We start from the raw sequence: 24,503 nt of genomic DNA on the forward strand, positions 1-24,503 counted from the left end.
TCAAGGCGAGTTGACTCGATAAACGCTTTGGGAATGTGTTAATTATCTCCCTGGATAGAAACTGGAAGCCATTCAGTCTAAAGGTGTTTGTCACGATCCACCTACACTCTGTGTGTCATAATCTAGGCAGGAAAAACAGATCTTATCGTCGTGCCTCCTCACTTTAAAATCCACCGCGAAGGAATTGTAGGCTTTCCGCTTCAACTGTAATTGAGTGAATTCATTAAAAAAAATGTATATGTCCAATGTCTTCATTACTGTCACTGTCAACAGAATTACAGCCTTCAATAGACATTAAATAGTCATTCATTAAGAACTATAATTTATCTGTGGCAAGTAATTGTTTTTTTGTTTTTTTATGCTTTTCGAAAATTCAGACAAAATATCATTTGCAGCAGTATTCATACCATTGATACAGTCTTGAGTGTGCACCCTGCAGAAATTGAGGTTGAAAAATGTGAATCATTCTATAATTGACAATTGTTAACAGCTGTTGTCTAACCAAGATGAACTTTATCAAAAGCATATTTTGTAAACCAAAGAGCTCGAATTAATTTCACACCATCTACCATTTTAACCAGAATCGACCTTCAATTTACGAACTGAAACATAATATACCAAACAAACTTTTTTACGGTTCAAAAGCAGAATAGAAAGAACTAACATTCTAAGAATAACAGCCACTGTGTGGGAAAATGTAGATAAAACGAATATCTACCTAGGTTAGGAAATAACATTTTACGATGTTTGGAGACAATTTTCTAAGGGGTGAATAATATACTCCAGCAGACAGAAAACACACAGTTCTGTCCAAAGAACAGCTAAGAGTCTAGGACCTGCATGTCAACAAACTGTTCACTACTTCTATCTCCAAGTTTCACAGACGAGACAAGGTCAGAGGAGGGCACAGTGATAAGAAGCAGCTATTTTAGCGGGAGAAGCTCTTCTGATCGACATGCGTGCTTATCAATATCACCTCTACCAGATAACTCAACTTGGCCCGAATTCTTTGAACAATATCGCCATCTGGTGTCAGCTAAGAGGGAAGACAGCTTCGAGTAAATTCATGTTGGACACTTTGGCCCACTGAAATCCCCCAAGGTAGAAAAGCTATATATTCTCAATTTATATTCTGAAACCTAAAGCTTGAAACTAAAGCATTGTCAAGCATTTACTCTGTTTAAAGGCTGCTTCTGAGTCATTTTAAAACATAGTCACTTTTCAAGGGAAAACACTCAAATATCTACACAAAGGTTTATACATGTATTATGCCCATCTCTCAGTTGTCAGCAATAGCCCATGCAGTCTGAGCACAGCCAAAATGGACGCCGAGTGTATTTACAGTGCCTTCAGAAAGTATTCACAGCCCCGGTCTTTTTCCACATTTTGTTGTGTTATAGCCAGTGAATTTCAAACAGATTTAACCAAAGAGGTTTTCCAATGCCTGGCAAAGTAGGGCACCAAACAGACATTGAATATCCTTTTGAGCATGGTGAAGTTATTAATTACACTTTGGATGGTGTATCAACACACCCAGTCACTAGAAAGATACAGTCTTCCTTCCTAACTCAGTTGCCAGAGAGGAAGGAAAACGCTCAGGGATTTCACCACGAGGCCAATGGTGACTTTAAAACAGTTACAGAGTTTAAAGGCTGCGATAGGAGAAAACTGAGGATAGATCAACAACATTGTAGTTACTCCACAATACTAACTTAATTGACAGAGTGAAAAGAAAGGAGCCTGTACAGAATAAAACATTTCCAAAACATACCGCAAAAAAACCCACGTCAAATCAATTAACTTTTTGTCCTGAATACAAACTTATGTTTGAGGCAAAGCCAATACAAAACATTACTGAGTACCACTCTCAAAATTTTCAAGCATAGTGGTGGCTGCATCATGTTATGGGTATGCTTTTCAGGATAAAAAATAAAAAAAATCAAACAAAAAAAAACCAGAATGGAACTAAGCACAGGCAAAATTCTTGAGGAAAATCCGCTTGAGTCTGCTTTCCACCAGACACTGGGAGATGAATTCACCTTTCAGCAGGATAATAACTTAAAACTCAAGGCCAAATATACACCGGAGTTGCTTACCAAGAAGATGGTGAATATTCCTGAGTGGCCGAGTTATGGCAAGACCTGAAAATGGTTTCCTAGCAATGATCAACAACCAATTTGACAGAGCTTGATGAATTTTGAAAATAATAGTGTGCAAATGTTGAACAATCCAGGTGTGGAAAGCTCTTAGAGATTTACCCCAGAAAGACACTCAGCTGTAATCGCTGTCAAAAGGGATTCTGACATGTATTGAATCAGGGGTGTGAATACTTAAGTAAATGAGATAGTTCTAAAAACATGTTCACTCTGTCATTATGGGGTATTGTGAGAGAAAGAAATCCATTGAATCCATTTTGAATTCATGCTGTAACACAAAATGTAGAATAAGTCAAGGGGTATGAATACTTTCTGAAGGCACTGACTCCACAGACGTCTGTGGACCAAGCCTCCCGGTGGAGGGACAAACTTTGGAGCTACCTTTGAAGATGGTCTGTTTACCCGATAGGTTTCATTAAATGAAGCCTCCATTATGCCTCTCTTGTGCCTGATCAAAGGCATCGCTAAGAGGCATGTCATTCTGCTTCCCCTGACTTGAACGCATCCCCATTATCAAACGGAAGGGGGGGGGGTTCTGTTGAGCCAGCCTCCCCTTTACCTGATGCAAGGCCCCTCAGCAGGGGTCCTCTGGCTTTAAGACCCCTCTATTATCAAAATGAAGCCGACAAACAAATCACAAATGCACCTTCGGGATGACCGTCTGATAACGTGCTCTCTCTTCTTTTTCATCCGTCTGGATGGCCGGGTTATTGGGGTTCAGGCTTGGCCCCGTCTGGCATAGACAAGTGGGGCTCAATCTGGCACGTTGGTGGCGTGAAGACTTCAAACCACGGCTGGACGAGAGGATAGGGTTAAAGGGGGAAACAGCCCAGGGAAGCACAACAAAGACTGCTTTTTTATTTAAAAAATTGAGAGGGCACCCTTTAGTGCAGGGTACCCGAATATGGCCTGCAGGAGTGAGAGAGAAGTGAGAGGCCGGGCCAGGCTGAAGCATGTTGCACTTTTGAGGACGAATCAGCAGCTTTGGGGAAAGTCAGGGAGTTGAAAGGGAGTTGAAAGGGACCCTGGGGGAAAGTGGGCAGTGGGAGGTCCCACTTTAAATACACATCACCTTTGCCCTAAAAAATAAAAACTTTAAGAGCAAAACAAATTGTTAATCAATATAACAGGGTTTCACACAGGCTGAGGTGGACACAGCTTGCCAATCGTAAGTGAACCAAAATGAAAACCAATACTAAAGTTGGTTTGTTCTAGTCTATCCACAATTATTAAAAAGCACCTAAATAAATTGTGCTTGGTAGATGGCCAGCCTTAATCTGACTCCACTACGAAACTAAAATGAACACACTGTACAGGTTTCTGGTAGAGGCAAAGTTGTCAGAAGGGTACGTGACTAGGCCTATATATTTTCCTCTTTTAAGGGTACGTGATTAATAATATTTTTTATATCCAAAATGGCCTTTCTCTATTCTCTTCTCCTTCTTAATGTATGAGAATGTCGGCTATTTAAAAAGGTGACAAAGGGTATCCTCGCATCTAATAGCATGCGCTCAAAATAGCATAGCACAGACAAAAATGTGAGGAATGCGACTTAGCCGTAATATCCGACACAGCAGGTGTTAATTGCTTGATAATTAACCACGGCAAGTGTCGAGACAGGAGAAGCTAAAGATTAATCATCAGCCAATTAAATGCCCATGGCGAGGAAAGCGAGCTCTCTCAAAGACAAGAGAGATCTCCTCTGTAATCTGAGCTCCCAGATTTTCAGGAGTGGAGCCACAGATCACTGGCAACTGAAATTTCCCAGTGTTTCCTTGTTGATTATTTCGGTTCACATTGGTCAATGCTTTAACCGTGATGCCTGGTGTTTACCTTTACATTTGAATGGAAAAAGCTAAATATCCGCACAGGTATCTAGTGGAACGATGCATACCGAAGTTCCACAGGTAAATGAAAAACCCCAAGGAAGCTGAGAGAGAGTTCAGAGATGTAACACACGCAAAGAAAAACCTTAAAGTAAAGCCAAGAGGGGCCTTAACAGAATTTCTACGTCTAATGGGAGTAATGTTTGAAAGTAAAACAGGTAGCCTAAAATATAGGTTAAGAGCAAGTGACTAAAGTTAAAACACTTCATTCCTCATTAAGGCTTGATATGTGTACGGTGGAGGGCTCCAGACAGACAGGTGCAGTTTATAAATTACTAAACAAGGCCATGTTCTGAAGCATCAACACAAGCCCACACTCCTATGGATGCTACTTGGGCCTTCAAAAACAGACCCCAAAACAATTAGCCACAGCGGACGTGCCAATGACCTTCAGTTTCAGTCCGAGTGCGTGTGTTTCGGAAAGTGTGAGCGTATGTTAGAAGGTGTACGTATGCTCAGAACTATACCGGTGTACATTGTGCGTACATTATGGCGTTCACTTACAGTACACACACAAGCACACAAAAACACATGCAAGTACACGTGATAGGATCATTCTTGCCATACCAAAAGGTCAAACGACCATCAGTAGGTGTCAATGTTCCATTGAGCAAGGCACGTAACCGGAGCTGGGCTGTCAGTAGTATGCATAGCTTTTCACTAAGACAAATGAGGTGTCATGGTGGGCTACTCACAAAGTCTTTCTCCAGCTTGTCCATCTCCCCCTTGTAGCTCTTCAGTCTGCTCTGGTACATGCCTCTGCTCTGGATGGGGAGCTCACGCACCTCCAGATCCATCTGCTCCATCTAGGTCCAGCAATCAACCAGTTAATTCACCATTCAATGGTAAAAAATAAAAAATAACATTATATTGGCAAAATTCGCTAGATCATAGGTCTAAACTATGCAATTATAGCTGGGTAGCTTACAATTGGAAATATGTCAAAACAGATTTTCAATTAAAGATTGGTTGTTAAACTCAACTTATTGTACACTTTACTGTTAAGTAAGTAGTCTGTTCAGTATGTGGTGACTACACTGTTAAGGGATATTTTGGGGTATTCAGACCACTAGAATTTTTTTAAATTGTGTTGCGTTACAGCCTTGTTCTAAAATTGATTTTAAATATAAATATATACACATACACACCATATCAATCTACACACAATACTCCATAATGACAAAAGCAAAAACAAGTTTTTAGAATGTTTTGCTAATTTGTAAAATAAATAAATGAAATAACATTTACAAAAGTGTTCAGTACTTTGTTGAAGCACCTTTGGTAGCGATAACAGCCTCGAGTCTTCTTGGGTATGACGCTACAAGCTTGGCACACCTGTATTTGGGGAGTTTCTCCCATTCTTCTCTGCAGATCCTCTCAAGCTCTCAGATCCTCTCTATTTTAAGGTTTCTCCAGAATGGGCCCCTCAAGGAAATTCATAGACTTGTCCCTAAGCCACTTCTGCATTGTCTTGGCTGTGTGCTTAGGGTTGTGGTTCTGTTGGAAGGTGAATTATCACCCCAGTCTGAGGTCCTGAGCGCTCTGCAGCAGGGTTTCATCAAGGATCTCTCTGTACTTTGCTCTGTTCATCTTTCCCCTCAACCCTGACTCGTCTCCCAGTCCTTGCCGCTGAAAAACATCCCCACAGCATGATGCTTCCACCACCATGCTTCATCGTAGGGATGGTGCCAGGTTTTCTCCAGACGTGACACTTGGCATGCAGGCCAAAGAGTTCAATCTTGGTTTCATCAAACAAGAGAATCTTGTTTCTCATGGTCAGAGTCCTTTAGGTGCCTTCTGGCAAACTCCAATCAGGCGGTCAAACATTTTACTGAGGAGTGGCTTCCATCTGGATACTCTACCATAAAGGGCTGATTGATGGAGTGCTGCAGAGATGGTTGTTCTTCTGGAAGGTTCAGACCATTGTCAGATTGACCATTGGGTTATTGGTCACCTCCCTGACCAAGGCCCTTCTCCACCGATTGCTCAGTTTGGATGGGCGGCAAGTTCTAGGAAGACTTGGTGGTTCCAAACTTCTTCCATTTAAGAATGATGGGGCCCACTATATTCTTGAGAACCTTCAATGTTGCATACATTTTTTTGATACCCTTCACCAGATCTGTGCCTCGACACAATGAGGTCTCGGAGCTCTATGGACAATTCCTTCCACCTCATGGCTTGGTTTTTGCCCCGACATGCCATGTCAACTGTGGGACCTTATATAGACAGGTGTGTGCCTTTCCAGATCATGTTCAATTAATTGAATTTACCACAGGTGGACTCCAATCAAGTTGTAGAAACACCTCAAGGACCATCAATGGAAATAGGATGCACCTGAGCTCAATTTCAAGTCTCAAGGGTCTGAATACTTATGTAAATAAGGTATCTGTCTTATTTTTAATACATTTGCAAAAATGTCTAAACCTGTTTTCACTTTGTCATTATGGGGCATTGTGTGTAGATTGATGAGGAAAATGTTTTATTTAATACATTTTAGAATAAGGCTGTAATGTAGAAAAGAGGAAGGGGCCTGAATCATTTCTGAATGCACTGTATACATAGACAGGTTTGATGTACAGAAATTAAAGTAAAATAGCATAGCACAACTTGGATTTGGAGGGGACTGTAAAACAACAAGAGATTCTGAATATTAAACTGAAATCTCAAGCTAGCAAAACTTCAAGATGAGCTACTTCAGCAGCACTCACGAAAACTTTTTCGATGTTGATTTGCTGACACATTGCTCGTCTTCGGGTCATTCATCAACGATTAAAAAAAAAAATTTTTGACAGAAAGGCAGTTTGGTAAATAAATAAGATGCAATCCATTTGAAGGGCCTTCATTTTAAAGACATGTTGAGACCCAACAGTGTCACGTAGAGTACATTAGAGGTAACGTTACAGAGAGACAAGACTCTCTGAGGTGGATTTGGAGAAGCCTAATCAAGACAACAACGTCGCCAATTTACACGTTAGTTCACTTCCTTAAAATTTTAAACATGACGGGAAGACTCCCTCCTCCAAATAATGGCTCGAAATGTGTCATGGGTGTGTCACTTAAAAGCGAAAAGCGATCACGCCGTTATTGTGCTGAACAGCATTCCACCACGTGAAGTATGTGCGTGTCCTGACGCCGTTAGGATAACACAGGTGCCGTTGTCTTCGTGCACCGGTGAAATTGTCTTGTTTCCTTTTCCAAATGCATTATTACTATACATTTTCTTTTAATGTGAAGAGTGGAAATTACTGATCAAAGACGTACCAACTCTCTGACTTCTTCGAGCTGTTTGTCGACATTTAGAACCAGCTGTGTCTTCTCCTCTGAAAATGAAACGGGAGAAACATATTGATCAGTCGACAGAGGAGCAGTGCTTTATGACAACAACCCAACTCCCCCGCATCGGGGGGGGAGAGATAACAACACACACCAGAATGCATCTGAAGATATATTTACACATTCTCTCCGCACGCTGAGCCACATTTGAAGTCTTATTTATCCACGTGTAAAAGGCCTTTGTTGGCTTTTGTTAGAGGAGCTACGAGACACCTCGTACCAACTTAAAAAGAAATGTCAGCTTTAGTAGGTTGCCAGATTCTCTCAACTCGGAGTCCCACTAATAATGACTAAAACGCTGCTCTACTCTCACCCAAAGGCGTCGATTGCAAATCATGACTTTAAACTCAATTGGCCATAAGAGTTCAATATGGAATGTTGTAACTGATTGTGTAATCTCTCAATTCTGGCTGAACTTATTCTGTTGTGTGTAGCAACTAGGGATGGGCATCTGAAAGAATGTTTGTGTACCAGTACTAGTAGGCTCACAGAAATGATTTGGAGTAGGCCTACTTGAGTGCTAGTACGCTCACAGAAATGATTTGGAGTAGGCCTACTTGAGTGCTAGTACGCTCACAGAAATGATTTGGAGTAGGCCTACTTGAGTACTAGTACGCTCACAGAAATGATTTGGAGTAGGCCTACTTGAGTACTAGTACGCTCACAGAAATGATTTGGAGTAGGCCTACTTGAGTACTAGTACGCTCACAGAAATGATTTGGAGTAGGCCTACTTGAGTACTAGTATGCTCACAGAAATGATTTGGAGTAGGCCTACTTGAGTACTAGTACGCTCACAGAAATGATTTGGAGTAGGCCTACTCGAGTGCTAGTACGCTCACAGAAATTATTTTGAGTAGACCTACCCGAGTACTAGTACTCTCACAGAAATTTTGAGTAGGCCTACTTGAGTACTAGTAAGCTCACAGAAATTATTTTGAGTAGACTTACTCGAGTGCTCGGATCGCTCACAGAAATTATTTCTGAGTAGACCTACCCGATTGTTCTAGTACTCTCAAAAATGAAATTAATTTCTCAGTGCCTACTTGACATACTAGTAAGCTCACAGAAATTATTTTGAGTAGACTTAAATGGATTTTCAGCAATCGAATGCAAATCTTGAAAGTGCTGAGTGCCGGATCATGTGTGAAACAGGTCTGGAGGTAAACGTTGACAGATTGTTCCAATTATTGGTTCAGATACAAAAATGAAAATGTAATTTCTCAGTGCCTTTGACATAGCTACAGCTACTCAAAAAACATTCAACACATCTTAAACTTTGACATTGTCAGTTTATTGTAAATGTAACCTGGCAAATGGATTTTCAGCAATCGAATGCAAATCTTGAATCGTGTACTCGAGTATTTGCACTGATCCCTAGTAGCAGCAACAACAATTGAGATAAATACTCCTAATATTCTCGGTCCACATTTGGACATATCATATTTTATTTGTCTGACGTAAACTGATGTCTTGATGGCCCAGAGTTGAAACCAACATCTAAGAAGTCAAGGATCATTATAAAAGACCTACCCTGCTATGGACCAATGTTTGTTAAATAGGCCTAATTGACCAGATTTTCAACAACTGACATGAAGCTGAAAGCCCGCACTACTAGAAACTTCCAGATCAAAAACCAACCACAAGGCTAGCATATCAGTAACAGTGTGAAAACCAACCACAAGGCGAGCCTATCAGTAACAGGGCGTAACAGTGTGAAAACCAACCACAAGGCGAGCCTCTCAGTAACAGGGCGTAACAGTGTGAAAACCCACCACAAGGCGAGCCTCTCAGTAACAGGGCGTAACAGTGTGAAAACCAACCACAAGACGAGCCTATCAGTAACAGGGCGTAACAGTGTGAAAACCAACCACAAGGCGAGCCTCTCAGTAACAGGGCATAACAGTGTGAAAACCAACCACAAGGCGAGCCTCTCAGTAACAGGGCATAACAGTGTGAAAACCAAGAGAAGATCTTCATTGTTTTACCCCTGAGTCTGCACTGCCTTTTGTCAGACATCAAATCCAATTTGAAAACCTCACAGCCTACACAAGTAAACAGCCGGGGGCAATTCTACTCGAGGTGAGGTGGTGAAGCCCTCTCCAGCATTGGCCTGGACAAGATGATCCTGAAATATGCATGGCTATTTACTAGGAGAGCCACAGTCTGACGGATGAGTCGTTTTGTAAACAGGCCGCAAAAAAAATGTAAGTTGAGCTCGGTATCTCTGCTCAATATTTAATAGCCAGTGATTGACAGGCCTTCAGCTTTCCATAAACACTCTTGAGAAAAAAAAATACATCCATGTTTAATGGAACGAGACCTTGCAATACATTGTACTCTTATTCAAACCTCAGTCCCACATTTTTCGGACAGTAACAAAGCAAAACAAAAACACATTATCAATTTGATTCTGGCGTGAACGCTGAAGGCTTGGCCAAGAGAGGGTCAAGGACGTTTCTTCGCGTGCCACAGCCATTATCTGCGATTGTGTATAAGTGCCGTCGGGAAACACAGCATCCACTGGGGACAAAAAGCTTTTGTCGTAGCCATTGTCATCGTATAAAATTGAGGGCTGCCAACCGATGGGCACAACTCAGGCACTTGAGGGAGGAGAGAAAGACATGAGAAATGTCTTCATGAGTAGGAATGGAATTGAAATTCAAGTGCAAACTGTTTTGGTCGGAGCAGAGGACACGTAACAATGACTGCTGGGTTTCATGGGCTTCCGCCTTAGTTCATATTCATGTGGGTTTATTTTAACATGCTGGGTGGTGGGAAACGTGGGGAAATTACACTGTGGAAGAGACACATTGTTTCCGTCAAGAAGCCAATTCAAGCCATGACAATTCAAATCGAATGCAAATTCCCATGAGCCATAGCGTAGGAAAATAAACAAGCAACAGACCTAGCAAATATGAGCTGAGGAAAGGAAGACAATGCCAGCTGCAGAATCTTTTGTTTGTTGTTCAGTGGGTGAACAGGCTGTGGCCGGTGAATAGGTAGACAGCCTCTGGTTTTCAAATAAAGTGTTTACTTAACTAGGAGACCAGTACAGATATATTTACAGTTATAATACATGATGTTAGGCTCTCGGGCCTCTCTACAGTCTCTTATCCTAATTTCAGGAGATAATTCCTAAAATGATTATTAGTTCTCTCTTATTTCAAAATATATTTCTACATTATCTTTTATACATACTTTATATCTGGTTTTAGTAGCTTAAGTTTACACTAAAAACGTTTAACCATCACGGAAATTGAGTTGGGCCTCTGAGCTGGATCGGTCTGAGCTGACTTTGTGTGTGTGTGTGTGTGTGTGTGTGTGTTGCATGTCTATGGTGAAAATACTTGAAACCCTTGAGTGAACAGCTAAAATAGTTTTTATTTACTAACTCTATTTTATCAATGTACCAATCAGGCTTCAGGAAGAAGCATAGCACAATTACAGCAGCCATGAAGGATTTAAATGATATCACTGAAGCCCTTGACAAAAAACAGCATTGTGTTTATTGATCTCTCTAAGGCTTTTGATACAGTTGATCATGCTATACTAAGGCAGAGATTGTCGAGTGTAGGTCTTTCAGAGCATGCAGTTGCATGGTTTGCTAACTATCTGTCTGATAGAACTCAGTGCACTCAATTTGATGGGCTTATGTCTGTTAAATTGTCTGTCTTTAATGGTGTGCCCTAAGGCTCTGTACTTGATCCTTTCTTATTCACTATTTATATAAATTATTTAGACAAATGTCCAAAATGCGCAACTTCATTTTTATGCTGATGATACTGTTATTTACTGTTGTGCCTCGTCTCTTATAAAATCTTTCCAGAACTTGCAAACTGCTTTTTATACTGTTCAACATACCTTGTGTAAATTGAAGCTTATCCTCAATACTGACAAAACTAAACTAATGGTGTTTTCTAAAGAAAGAAATAGACCTCTGAACCTTTCACCTATTACTACCTGTCAGGGCAAGGAGATTGAGGTTGTAACCTCATATAAATATCTTGGAATTTTAATTGATGACGGCCTCTTTTAAATTGCATATTCAACAACTTACAAAAAAATTTAAGCTGAAATTGGGATTTTAATTTAGGAATAAGGCCTGTTTTTCTTTTGAAGCCAGGAGGCTGGTATCAGCAACATTTATGCCTTTACTAGACTTTGGGGATATTTTATATATGAATGCTTCCGCTCAGTGTTTGAGATCAATTGACACCCTTCACCATGGCACTTTGAGATTTATTTTAAAACTGCAAAACCCACACACCACTGCACTTTGTATACCAGAGTTGGCTGGCCTTCTCTAGTCATTCGTAGGCTCAGGCACTGGTATACATTTATTTACAAAGCCATTTTGGGTTTACTACCTTTTTATTTGGGCATTTTTATTGTTCAGAAATGTGGTGGGTACTCTCTTCGTTCGCTGGACTTTATCATGCTAACTGTTCCAAATGTCCGAACTGAATTTGGTAAAAGGGGTTTTATGTACTCTGTGCCATCGTTTTGGAACGCCTTACAAAATACTTTTAAACTGGAAGAACTTGTCCCGATTGGTATTTTTAAATCACCGATGAATGATCTTGAGACTGATTCCCTGACCTGTCAATGTTTTTAATTTGCTGTTTTTGATTTTGTTATACTCTTGTGAATTCTATGGTTTTTACTAGATTACTTAGTTACGTAGTTTTTCCATGTTGTTTGTCTGTAATTTTTGTAATGACTTGGTCCTGCCTATCTTGGCCAGGACACTCTTGAAAAAGCCATTTTAAAACTCAATGAGCTCTTCCAGGTTAAATAAAGGTTAAATAAAAATAAATCAATAAATGGTGTATTTACAATGTAGGCACCTGATCTGAGCCATAAGGTAGACTAGGCATCTACCACCCCACTACCACAATCAGATTAGTGGCAAAGTCACCTAAGTTTTTATGTCCCCTCACTTTGGTTCTGAAATCACCATCACCCACTTATTAAGTTGTCATTTCTGCACTTTAAGTGTTTGAGCTCAATATGTGTACATTTTCATAATTTAGCTATGACATGGCCAATGAATACAGTGCCTTGCGAAAGTATTCGGCCCCATTGAACTTTGCGACCTTTTGCCACATTTCAGGCTTCAAACCTATAGATATAAAACTGTATTTTTTGTGAAGAATCAACAACAAGTGGGACACAATCATGAAGTGGAACGACATTTATTGCATATTTCAAACGTTTTTAACAAATCAAAAACTGAAAAATTGGGCGTGCAAAATTATTCAGCCCCCTTAAGTTAATACTTTGTAGCGCCACCTTTTGCTGCGATTACAGCTGTAAGTCGCTTGGGGTATGTCTCTATCAGTTTTGCACATCGAGAGACTGACATTTTTTCCCATTCCTCCTTGCAAAACAGCTCGAGCTCAGTGAGGTTGGATGGAGAGCATTTGTGAACAGCAGTTTTCAGTTCGTTCCACAGATTCTCGATTGGATTCAGGTCTGGACTTTGACTTGGCCATTCTAACACCTGGATATGTTTATTTTTGAACCATTCCATTGTAGATTTTGCTTTATGTTTTGGATCATTGTCTTGTTGGAAGACAAATCTACGTCCCAGTCTCAGGTCTTTTGCAGACTCCATCAGGTTTTCTTCCAGAATGGTCCTGTATTTGGCTCCATCCATCTTCCCATCAATTTTAACCATCTTCCCTGTCCCTGCTGAAGAAAAGCAGGCCCAAACCATGATGCTGCCACCACCATGTTTGACAGTGGGTATGGTGTGTTCAGGCTGATGAGCTGGGTTGCTTTTACGCCAAACATAACGTTTTGCATTGTTGCCAAAAAGTTCAATTTTGGTTTAATCTGACCAGAGCACCTTCTTCCAAATGTTTGGTGTGTCCCCCAGGTGGCTTGTGGCAAACTTTAAACGACACTTTTATGGATATCTTTAAGAAATGGCTTTCTTCTTGCCACTCTTCCATAAAGGCCAGATTTGTGCAATATATGGCTGATTGTTGTCCTATGGACAGAGTCTCCCACCTCAGCTGTAGATCTCTGCAGTTCACCCAGAGTGATCATGGGCCTCTTGGCTGCATCTCTGATCAGTCTTCTCCTTGTATGAGCTGAAAGTTTAGAGGGACGGCCAGGTCTTGGTAGATTTGCAGTGGTCTGATACTCCTTCCATTTCAACATTATCGCTTGCACAGTGCTCCTTGGGATGTTTAAAGCTTGGGAAATCTTTTTGTATCCCAATCCAGCTTTAAACTTCTTCACAACAGTATCTCGGACCTGCCTGGTGTGTTCCTTGTTCTTCATGATGCTCTCTGCGCTTTTAACGGACGTCTGAGACTATCACAGTGCAGGTGCATTTATACAGAGACTTGATTACACACAGGTGGATTGTATTTATCATCATTAGTCATTTAGGTCAACATTGGACCATTCAGAGATCCTCACTGAACTTCTGGAGAGAGTTTGCTGCACTGAAAGTAAAGGGGCTGAATAATTTTGCACGCCCAATTTTTCAGTTTTTGATTTGTAAAAAAAGTTTGAAATATCCAATAAATGTCGTTCCACTTCATGATTGTGTCCCACTTGTTGTTGATTCTTCACAAAAAAATACAGTTTTATATCTTTATGTTTGAAGCCTGAAATGTGGCAAAAGTTCGCAAAGTTCAAGGGGGCCGAATACTTTCGCAAGGCACTGTATATATTGTGTGTACAAAACATTAGGAACACCTTCCTAATATTGAGTTGACACCCCCTTTTGCCCTCAGAACAGCATGAATTCGTCACGCCGTGGAATATAAGGAGTAGAAATCATAGCACAGGGATGCTGACCCACGTTGCCAGATGAGAGTTCTGTCTGCAGTAGCTGACTTATTCTGGTAAAACACCATCTTGAACAGCTCATAAATAACAATAAGCTAGCAATTGACATAGGTTGTCACTCAACTAATGAATCCTCATATCACGCAAGCCATTTTAGTATTTGAATGCTGACTGTGCTGCGCAGATGTGCAAGCTCAGGAACTGGCCGTCTCTCTTGCATTTGTCAACACGCGAAGCTGGGCAGAGTGAGCGGCTACATGGAGTTCGACGCTGAAGGAGAGGACGAATCAGTTGTCACAAAATAGGAGGTATTTTCGGGAAGGTTGAAAGAATGTAATATGAGCAAAAAAATATTGTGAAGCGGCAATTCGAAATGTTTAAATCGATTTTCTGACCAACGCATGCTACATTCAAGGAATACCTAGGATAGGATAAGTAATCCTTCTCACCCCCCCCCCCCCCTCCCCCTTAATGATTTAGATGCACTATTGTAAAGTGGCTGTTCCACTGGATGTCAGAAGGTGAATTCACCAATTTGTAAGTCGCTCTGGATAAGAGCGACTTATTTGCTAAATGACTTAAATGTAAATGTAAATGTACATTTGGATCGATTTTTGGGATCTGGAGACCGATGCACTTGTATCTTAAACATTTGACCCCCAATTCAATGGGTATAGGTGTTTCGTGTCATTCCTCGTAGATCTCATGCATAACTGCATTGATACCAAAAGCCCTCTTGTTAGGCTCATTCTCCCTCCACCCACTCCAAAGGAGAGGACAAGACGTTGGGAGGTGTCAATATCCCGTAAGAATAACACATCCCTGCTACAAATATACTAATCAGCTATCTGCAAACAGTCAGACAATTGTTCACTTGCAAGGAGACTTAGTATAGATCTATACTATACTAGACCTATACTATACCTAGACCTATACTAGACCTATGCTAGACTAAACTAGAAGCATTCACAATAAATAATAAATAAAGAACATTAGCATACAACTATGAATAAGGTCAATTCCACAGTAACAGATTGATGTTGAGACTAGTCATTTACTGAAATACACTGATTGGCCAGATGGTGGTGCTATAATAAGAGATTGAAAATGCAAATTTTGAAAGGTCACACCCCTCACCCCGTTTGACCAACAGTCAGGAAATTTGGTACATGGGTACCTCTCCTCACAAGGAACAAATCTGCCTCTGGTCCACCATAATGGATTTTCCACTTTAAAAAACGCTACTCTTCTGGCACCAAATGACTGAGCAACACACAATTTGATATGTGGCATCTATGGCTAAAGGTTCTCTGAACGCAATATTTTCCAGACTAGTACCTAAAACAACATGGCCACTATTGGCCAATAATCATTCACATGGGTGTGGTCTGGCACATAAATGCATATAAATCCATCAAGGATATTCATATTGTAACTAAATTTGGTACACATGTTGCAAACACTGTCAAGACTTAACATATTCAAGTACATTCATATCGATGAAATCAGGGAGGGGACTGTGGAAATCATGGAAGGGACTGTGGATTTGTCTGATATCTCTAAACGTGGATAAATTATGCATCTTCGCTGTAGAGATCAGCCAGTTACAAAATTACACTATTTGGCCCAAGGTGGGAGCTACTGTACAGTAATTAACTAAAACGTGTTAAATCACACACAATATGTCAATTGGCCAAAAGGTGCTGCATCATTTGTGGTGGACGACGTGTTTACTGTTGCCTATTTTAAATTGTATTTGATCTCTGAGAAATTCAGCTAATAGCATTCGCCAGCTTGTAATCAAAAACCAGAAGTGAGAGATACATCTCGTTCGTTCAGTCATCCTTATGGGGAAAGAAATTGATAAAAGCATTAAATCCACAAAATGTAACCTTAACTAATGAAGATGATCTCAGAACAAAATCTGTAAGTTCTCCAAAGCCTGTGTTTACCACAGACCTTATTTTCGGCGTTTATCCAAAACCTCTACAAAAACTCCATTCATATTCCCATAGGCTTTGTCCAACAAACCATGGTGGAGTTAGTGCCTATTGCTCTCTAGTGTGGTGTGGGGGTCTGTGATAGAGGTCGACCGATTATGATTTTTTTCAACGCCGATACCGATTATTACCAAATCGGCCATTTTTGTTGTTATTGTTGTAATAATGAAAATTACAACAATACTGAATGAACACTTATTTTAACTTAATATAATACATCAATAAGATCAATTTAGCCTCAACTAAATAATGAAACATGTTCAATTTGGTTTAAATAATGCAAAAACAAAGTGTTGGAGAAGAAAGTAAAAGTGCAATATGTGCCATGTAAGAAAGCTAACGTTTAAGTTCCTTGCTCAGAACATGAGAACATATGAAAGCTGGTGGTTCTTTTTAACATGAGTCTTCAATATTCCCAGGTAAGAAGTTTTAGGTTGTAGTTATACAGGAATTATAGGACTATTTCCCTCTATACCATTTGTATTTCATTAACCTTTGACTATTGGATGTTCTTATAGGCACTTTAGTATTGCCAGTGTAACAGTATAGCTTCCGTCCCTCTCCTCGCTCCTCCCTGGGCTCGAACCAGGAACACAATGACAACAGCCACCCTCGAAGCAGCATTACCCATGCAGAGCAAGGGAAATAACCACTCCAAGGCTCAGAGCGAGTGATGTTTGAAACGCTATTAGCGCGCGCTAACTAGCTAGCCATCTCACTTAAATTACACCAGCCTCATCTCGGGAGTTGATAGGCTTGAAGTCATAAACAGCGCAATGCTCGACGCACAACGAAGAGCTGCAGGCAAAACGCAAAGAAAGTGCTGTTTGAATGAATGTTTTCGCGCCTGTTTCTGCCTACCACCACTCAGCCAGATACATAGATACTTGTACGCTTGTATGCTCAGTCAGATTATACGCAACACAGGACACGCTAGATTATATCTAGTAATATCATCAACCATGTGTAGTTAACTAGTGATTATGATTAATTGTTTTTTTATAAGATAAGTTTAATGCTAGCTAGCAACTTATCTTGGCTTGTAACAGGCAGTCTCCTTGTGGAGTGCAACGAGAGAGAGGCAAGTAGTTATAGCGTTGGACGAGTTAACTGTAAGGTTGCAAGATTGCATCCCCCGAGCTGACAAGGTGAAAATCTGTCGTTCTGCCCCTGAACTCGGCAATTAACCCACTGTTCCTAGGCCGTCATTGAAAATAAGAATGTGTTCTTAACTGACTTGCCTAGTTGAATAAAGATTAAATAAAGGTGTCCAAAAATACCGACTTGAAATTGGCCCTAATTAATCGGCCATTCCGATTAATCGGTCAACCTCTAGTCTGAGTGGCTTTGATAATTGGATTGAATTCCTCATGTCTTACTCATTTTTAGGAAGAAGTATGGTCCAAATCAGATGTTAGGTACTATATTTTTTTGAAGATTATATGAATCCTATAAATTAAAATGTGTGCAATCAATCAGCATAATTTCTCAGAGATCAAATTATATTTAAACAAAATAATGTTTTTAGGAATGCGAATCTTATCCATTTCTAACAAATTATTTCAGAACAATCTGAGATGGTGGGTGTCGAAACCCTCTTGTGTTTTGAGGTTAAATAAATGTAGGCCTACTTTATATCGTATTACCCACTTTAGAAGTGGAACTATGAAAAAATAAAATGATGGATTAGGTCTACTGCACTTAAGTGGCTTGACTCAACAATTCAGTCCCACTAAAGCCTACATCTTCAACAAACAAGACTATTTATTTTTCAATGTAGCCCACATCATGTTCTAGATATGAATAAAGTCTCGTTTTACTTGATTAAAAGTCCAATCCTATTATGTTTAGCTTAGGTACATGATTGAAAGATAATATTTTATATTAAGTACCAATGCTAGGAGCCGGACAACCTATTGCCATTGCACCAGGATTCAATCTCCCTTCAAGAACATATCATCATAAATGTAGAATTAAACTGCTGTGCGTTTGTCAGCACAGCATATGAATGCTCAAGACCTATTAATGGCTATTTGATAGCGAACGTTAGCTAGATAGCTGACAAACTAAATAGCTAGTTAACGTTAGTAGGATAGGTAACGTCGTTATTTCACTAGCACAAAGCTAGTGGAATTGCTTTAGGGAGCTAAATACTCGGCAGTGAATATGATGACATTTGCGTAACATACGTGTCATGTGAAACGAGCTAGCTAGCTGCATTATTCATTTGTTGACATGACAGAAGTCATTCGTTGGCAAACGAATAGAGCTTAACGTGGTTTACCTCCACCTAATTTGGGAATCCTTCCAATTTTGTTGGTTATTTCTGCTGTCAGGGTTCCAAAGTCCTGTTCATAGGCTTCAAAATCTGAAGACATAGTGAAGTTTGACTGCAAAACAGGTGTCTTCTTGGCTGAAAAGTAGCTGCAGATGAAGCAAAACAACACTTTCTGCGAAGGCGGGCCGTCACTTCCGTGTTGCGTTACAGAAAATGTTATCCGGTAAGAAAGGAGCAACTGTTAACTAATTCACTGGTTCTTCCAATGAAGTGTCAAAACTTTCTCCATGCGTGGCCAGAAAAAAAATACGTGTACAGATAAATGAAAGACATCGCATTAACTACAGTTTATACATTAGCTACACATTTATTTATAGCTTCATCACATTGAAATAGAATAAACCATTTGTTTTTAAGAAGACATCAAACATTTATACAGAATAAAGAATGTTGCTACAATCTCTACTAATCCCACATTTTGTCTATAATGTATCAAAATGTGATACACAATATATACCTCCCAAAGAGTCATATTCCAACAGAATACAGCAGAGGGAGCTGCGCGTCTTTAGAAATGTCACATCTCCGGTTCAACTTTGCAACGTCATCTCTCTGCGACTTGTTGCTGCAACCAGAACAAATATGTAAATGTTCCTTTTCAATCCACTTTAATCGTCGAATTAACGATTGTATATAGACGTATGATGTATGATATGTTGTTGTTTTAGGAAACACCGTTTGACTCAAGAGTATATTTCACCGATGTGTCGTTGAATTAGCAAAATAGAGGGTATCTAGATCAAGCTAGTTGTATGGGCACGTCAGCCCCAAAAAATATACAAATATGTTATATTGTCACACACCGGATAGGTGCAGGGAAATTTGTTGTTTTTACAGGGTCAACCATAGTACTATGGCGCCCCTTTAGCAAACCAGGGTTACGTGCCTTGCTCAAGGGCACAGACAGATTTGACTTATTGTCGGTTCAGAAAATTCGAATCAGATTCAGTCGACAACGTAAGTAACGTTAGATCGTTTTTCCCGCCATTTCCCTGAATTATCAGCTGACGGATATGAAGCAAGACAATGTTACAGCACTGAAATGATCAAACCTACAGGATATATTTGGATTATAGATGTGTAACGTTATGTGCCTTAGAGTTTCACGAGCAAGCTCACAAACATACTGTATATGCAACTTATTGCATCACAGACTGGAATTGTAGCTCAAGCCTGAATAGTTTCTACTTGTCCTCTAGCTAGATATAGACAGTCATTGTACTATCAATCTACAGGGCGCCTTCTCCAGTGAGGAGGAAGGAGCATATGGATGACAAGGCAAAAGAGCGAGGGAAGGAGAAAATGGGTGCCACCAAGGAGAAAGCTGAGAAGGACAGGGGCAGGGAGAAGGAGAAGGGACGCAAGCGACGAAGCTCCACTGGGAGCAGCAGGTCAGTATTACTGTACCCTTACCATAGCATCTCTTGTTTTTATCAGACAACTTATATCTGCAGTCACTGCTTTCTGATGCCCCACAGTAAGCCCATCTTTCTGTCTTCACTACGGTCTAAAGTAAGCCCCTCTCCCGGTCTTCACTCAGGTCCAGCTCCAGTAGCAGCTCTGGCTCCAGCTCCGGTTCTTCCAGCGGCTCCAGTTCCTCCTCTGCCTCAAGCTGCTCCGGGTCTTCCAGCTCCCGATCTTCTAGCTCAACCAGCTCCGGGTCGCCCAGTCGCCGCCGCCACGACAACCACCGCCGCTCACGGTCCAAGTATGTGTGTGTAACCGATGTGAAATGGCTAGCAAGTAAGCGGTGGTGTGCGCTAATAGCGTTTCAATCGGTGAGGTCACTCGCTCTGAGACCTTGAAGTAGTGGTTCCCCTTGCTCTGCAAGGGCCGCGGCTTTTATGGAGCGATGGGCAACGATGCTTCGTGGGAGGCAGTTGTTGATGTGTGCAGAGTCCCTGGTTCGAGCCCAGGTAGGGGCGAGGGGACAGATGAAAGTTAAACTGTTACATGTGACCTGTAAAGTGTAAAGCAGTGGTCTCCAATCCCAGCCCTGAGTTAAAGTGCGTGCAGGCTTTTGTTCCACACCAGCACTAAATACTTTCAGTTCACCTAATGGTTTAACATTTAAACCTTCATTAGTTGTTTCAGGTATGTTAGTGCTGGGCTGACAAAAAAGCCTGAATGCTCTGTAACTCTGCTGGACCAGGGTTTGTGATCATTCCTAAAGCTAATCCAAAAACAGGATTAAGGAGATGTGATTTTGGAAGTGACATCTTTTTTGAGTGAAGGAATAGAGTAAGACCTCTTCTGTTTGTTCTCTAGATCCAAGTCATCAGTGAAAAAGGATGACAAGGAGAGGCGTAAGAGGAGCCCCAGCCCCCGACCAACCAAGGTGTACCTGGGCCGCCTCACCAGAAACGTTGTCAAGGTGAGTCAAAATGACTCACCCAGTCTCCAAGTGTACATGAATACAGTGTATGTGCACATCGATGGGATTCCATATAGCCTATTTGAATGCATTTTTTTGTGTCAAGCTGCAGACCGCATGTTAAAGGCATTGTAGGTTTGTTGAAGTAGGGAGCAATATCTTGGGGGTGGGTTTTGACTAAAGTCTCTGCTCTTTTCAGGAACACATCCAGGAGATCTTCAGCTCCTATGGCAAAATCAAGATGATTGACATGCCTGTGGACAGGCTCCTCTCACACCTGTCAAAGGGCTACGCCTACGTGGAGTTTGAGAATGCCGATGAGGCCGAGAAGGCTCTTAAAGAAATGGATGGAGGTTGGTGGAGACCAATGGTTCTGGTTGTACATTAGAGGTCGACCGATTATGATTTTTGAACGCTGATACTGATTATTGGAGGACCAAAAAAAGCCAATACCGATTAATCTGACATTTTTTTTATTATTATTTGTAATGATGACAATTACAACAATACTGAATGAACACTTATTTTACCTGAATATAATACATCAATAAAATAAATTTAGCCTCAAATAAATAATGAAATGTTCAATTTGATTTAAATAATGGAAAAACTAAGTGTTGGCGAAGAAAGTAAAAGTGCAATATGTGCCATGTAAGAAAGCTAACGTTTCAGTTCCTTGCTCAGAACATGAGAACATATGAAAGCTGGTGGTTCCTTTTAACATGAGTCTTCAATATTCCCAGGTAAGAAGTTTTAGGTTGAAGTTATTATAGGAATTATAGGACTATTTCTCTCTATACCAATTGTATTTCCTTAACCTTTGACTACTGCATATTCTTATAGGCACTTTATTATTGCCAGTGTAACAGTACAGCCACAATCCCTCTTCCTCGCTCCTACCTGGGCTCGAAGCAGTGTTACCCATGCAGAGCAAGGGGAACAACTACTCCAAGTCTCAGAGCGAGTGACGTTTGAAACGCTATTAGCGCGCACCCCGCTAACTAGCTAGCCATTTCACATCGGTTACACGAGCCTAATCTCGGGAGTTGATAGGCCTGAAGTCATAAACAGCTGCTGGCAAATGCACAAAAGTGCTGTTTGAATGAATGCTTACGAGCCTGCTGGTGCCTACCACCGCTCAGTCAGACTGCTCTATCAAATCATAGACTTAGTTATAACATAATAACACACAGAAATACAAACCTTGGGTCATTAATATGGTCGAATCCGGAAACTCATCTCGAAAACAAGACGTTTATTCTTTCAGTGAAAGAATATCTTTTATAAGATAAGTTTAATGCTCGCTAGCAACTTACCTTGGCTCCTACTGCATTCCAGTAACAGGCATGCTCCTTGTGCAGTGCAATGAGAGGCAGGTGGTTAGAGCGTTGGACTAGTTAACTGTAAGATTGAATCCGAGCTGACAAGGTAAAAATCTGTTGTTCTGCCCCTAAACAAGGCAGTTAACCCACTGTTCCTAGGCCGTCATTGAAAATAAGAATGTGTTTTTAACTGACTTGCCTAGTTAAATAAAGGTGTTCAAAATAAAAAATAAACGGCCAAATAGGTGTCCAAAAATACTGATTTCCCCGATTTGTTATGAAAACTTGAAATCGGCCCTAATTAATCGTCCATTCCGATTAATTGGTCGACCTCTAGTGTACATGCAGTTAGCGTCTCTAGTTTGAATGCATTGTAAAAGTCAACTACAGCGCTCTACTCTATTGAACTCTGTCCATAACCTATACTCAGAGTTACCTGAATCATACAATTAGAACATCATTTAAAAATGTACCTCCATTTGTCCTCTGTTGTCTGCAGGTCAGATTGACGGACAGGAGATCACAGCCACTGCCGTGCTGGCTCCTAGGGTAATACGCCCGCCCCCTCGCAGGCCCTCCCCCCCTCGCAGGATGCCCCCACCACCCCCGATGTGGCGACGCACCCCTCCACGCCTGAGGAGAAGGTCAGCCTCCTACTGTGTTAATGTCAATGTGTGTGTGGATGTTTGTCAGTCACAATAATTACATGTTTTACAGTACATTTCTGTATTTATTACACAAAGATGTACTTTGTTCCTATTATTTTATTATGGTAACATCTGTATCCTCTGTTCTGAATCCCTGATAAGAATGAATGGCAGATGACCATGTATCCCCTCAGTTGTAAAGTTAAAGACCTTTGTCATCCCCTTGTTCTTGACCTTTGTTTTCATCCTCCTCTCTCTGTTTCCCAAAGGTCTCGGTCACCGCGGAGACGCTCTCCGGTTCGCCGCAGGACTCGTTCGCGCTCACCCGGTCGCAGACGCCACCGCTCACGCTCCAGCTCCAATTCCTCCCGGTAGAGCTGCCTGAAACCTCTCACCTCACAGCTACTCTTCTCCCACCTTCCCGTTCTCCACTGTAAAAGTATGGCTGTATCCAAAGTTCTACTTAGCTTCCTTTCCTAGTCCTTCCCTCCATGTTCACTGATCTCAGAGGACATTACAGGTGAAAGCATGACAGCCTTTCTCTCGTCATAGTGTATTGTTATTGGTCTATAAGCATCATGTTGAATACTAGGCTCAATCTGAGGCAAGAGGAGTGAAGTGAGCCCTGCTCTCAAGCCAGGTTTTTTTTTGTCCTCAACAGCTGAGTTGTAGCTGACACATTGTGATTACAGAATTCTTGTTTTTTGTTTGCACATAGATTTGTGCATTTAGTTTTAATATGCAACTGTTACAACTCTTTAGTTGAGCCAACTTGACATGTGCTGCCTGATGTTTTAATAAAGTTGACTTGTTTTCATCAGGCTCAATCACACCATGCTACAACATTCCATAGTGCCTCAAGTAGTTAGTTAGGCACTTTGCTACACTTGATACAAGCCTCAGAGCATGTTACCTCAATCATTATGCAGAAGTGTAGGCTGGCTAGACTTGAGAGAAGATGTTTTGTGTACCATGTGCATGCACACAAGCGTGAAACACCACTTCCGGTGAGAACTGTAAAGCCACCTCAAATAACTGTTTTACTGTCAATCTATATCCAACATCAAACCCACATACAAAAAAAAGGCATGGTTCATTTACCTAAATATTTATAAGAAGCTTGAAACGCCGTCCACAATATTGCATTTTAATTGTATACACATGGAGAGGAAGAGGGGACACTATCACATGTTTAGTATATCACTGCAGCAGTTAAAGGCTAAAAAAATTTGACAACAATGATTTTATCCATCTGTATAGGAAGGGAAGTTCAGGGTTTGGCCTCCATGTGCCTCCTGGCTGGGTTTGTCCATCAGGTCTTTGAACCCTAGCTTTTCCAGAGGTTCTTTGGCCATCAGCTGCCTGAAATAGCAGAGGATAGTTTCACATTGGTGATGAGATCAGTCGTGTTTGTTTCAAGTCATCTCATTCTCAACAGGAAATAAGTACAGCGCCACACTCACTTATCCAACTGGCCTTCAAGGTAGTCCATTGACACATGGCGTTATAATAGCTGCTGTCTTTTAACCACTTCATGAATTTTTTTTTTCATGCTTTTTATTTTTTTATTTAACTAGGCAAATCAGTTAAGAACACCAGGTAGTGGTTAGAGCTTTGGGCCAGTAACAGAAAGGTTGC

At 40.9% G+C, this 24,503-nt stretch overlaps 2 protein-coding genes across 4 annotated transcripts in view; one reads left to right on the forward strand and one right to left on the reverse strand.

The window, feature by feature from the left end:
* Positions 1-18,659, reverse strand: part of LOC135505064 (vesicle transport through interaction with t-SNAREs homolog 1A-like) — a 180,568-nt gene extending 161,909 nt beyond the window's left edge. For both annotated transcript variants that reach the window (XM_064924125.1, XM_064924126.1), the window contains exons 1-3: positions 18,469-18,659; positions 7,304-7,362; positions 4,738-4,848 (exon numbers count right to left, since the gene is read on the reverse strand). In XM_064924125.1, coding sequence (XP_064780197.1) covers positions 4,738-4,848; positions 7,304-7,362; positions 18,469-18,562 — 264 coding nt within the window. In that variant the 5' untranslated portion in view covers positions 18,563-18,659. The remainder of the gene's footprint in view (positions 1-4,737; positions 4,849-7,303; positions 7,363-18,468) is intronic.
* A 392-nt stretch (positions 18,660-19,051) lies between these two features.
* Positions 19,052-23,682, forward strand: LOC135505065 (RNA-binding protein with serine-rich domain 1-like). Of its 2 annotated transcripts, none has more exons than XM_064924127.1 (7): positions 19,052-19,106; positions 19,758-19,913; positions 20,063-20,230; positions 20,791-20,896; positions 21,096-21,249; positions 22,718-22,862; positions 23,135-23,682. In XM_064924127.1, coding segments are annotated over exons 1-7 (837 nt in total). In that variant the 5' UTR covers positions 19,052-19,104; the 3' UTR covers positions 23,241-23,682. The 2 variants fall into 2 exon arrangements, with proteins under 2 accessions (XP_064780199.1, XP_064780200.1); XM_064924128.1 differs by lacking the exon at positions 19,052-19,106 and adding an exon at positions 19,122-19,479.
* Positions 23,683-24,503: the final 821 nt, after the last annotated feature.

This window comes from Oncorhynchus masou, chromosome 18, assembly GCF_036934945.1.
Source record: "Oncorhynchus masou masou isolate Uvic2021 chromosome 18, UVic_Omas_1.1, whole genome shotgun sequence".
Classification (NCBI taxonomy): domain Eukaryota; kingdom Metazoa; phylum Chordata; class Actinopteri; order Salmoniformes; family Salmonidae; genus Oncorhynchus; species Oncorhynchus masou.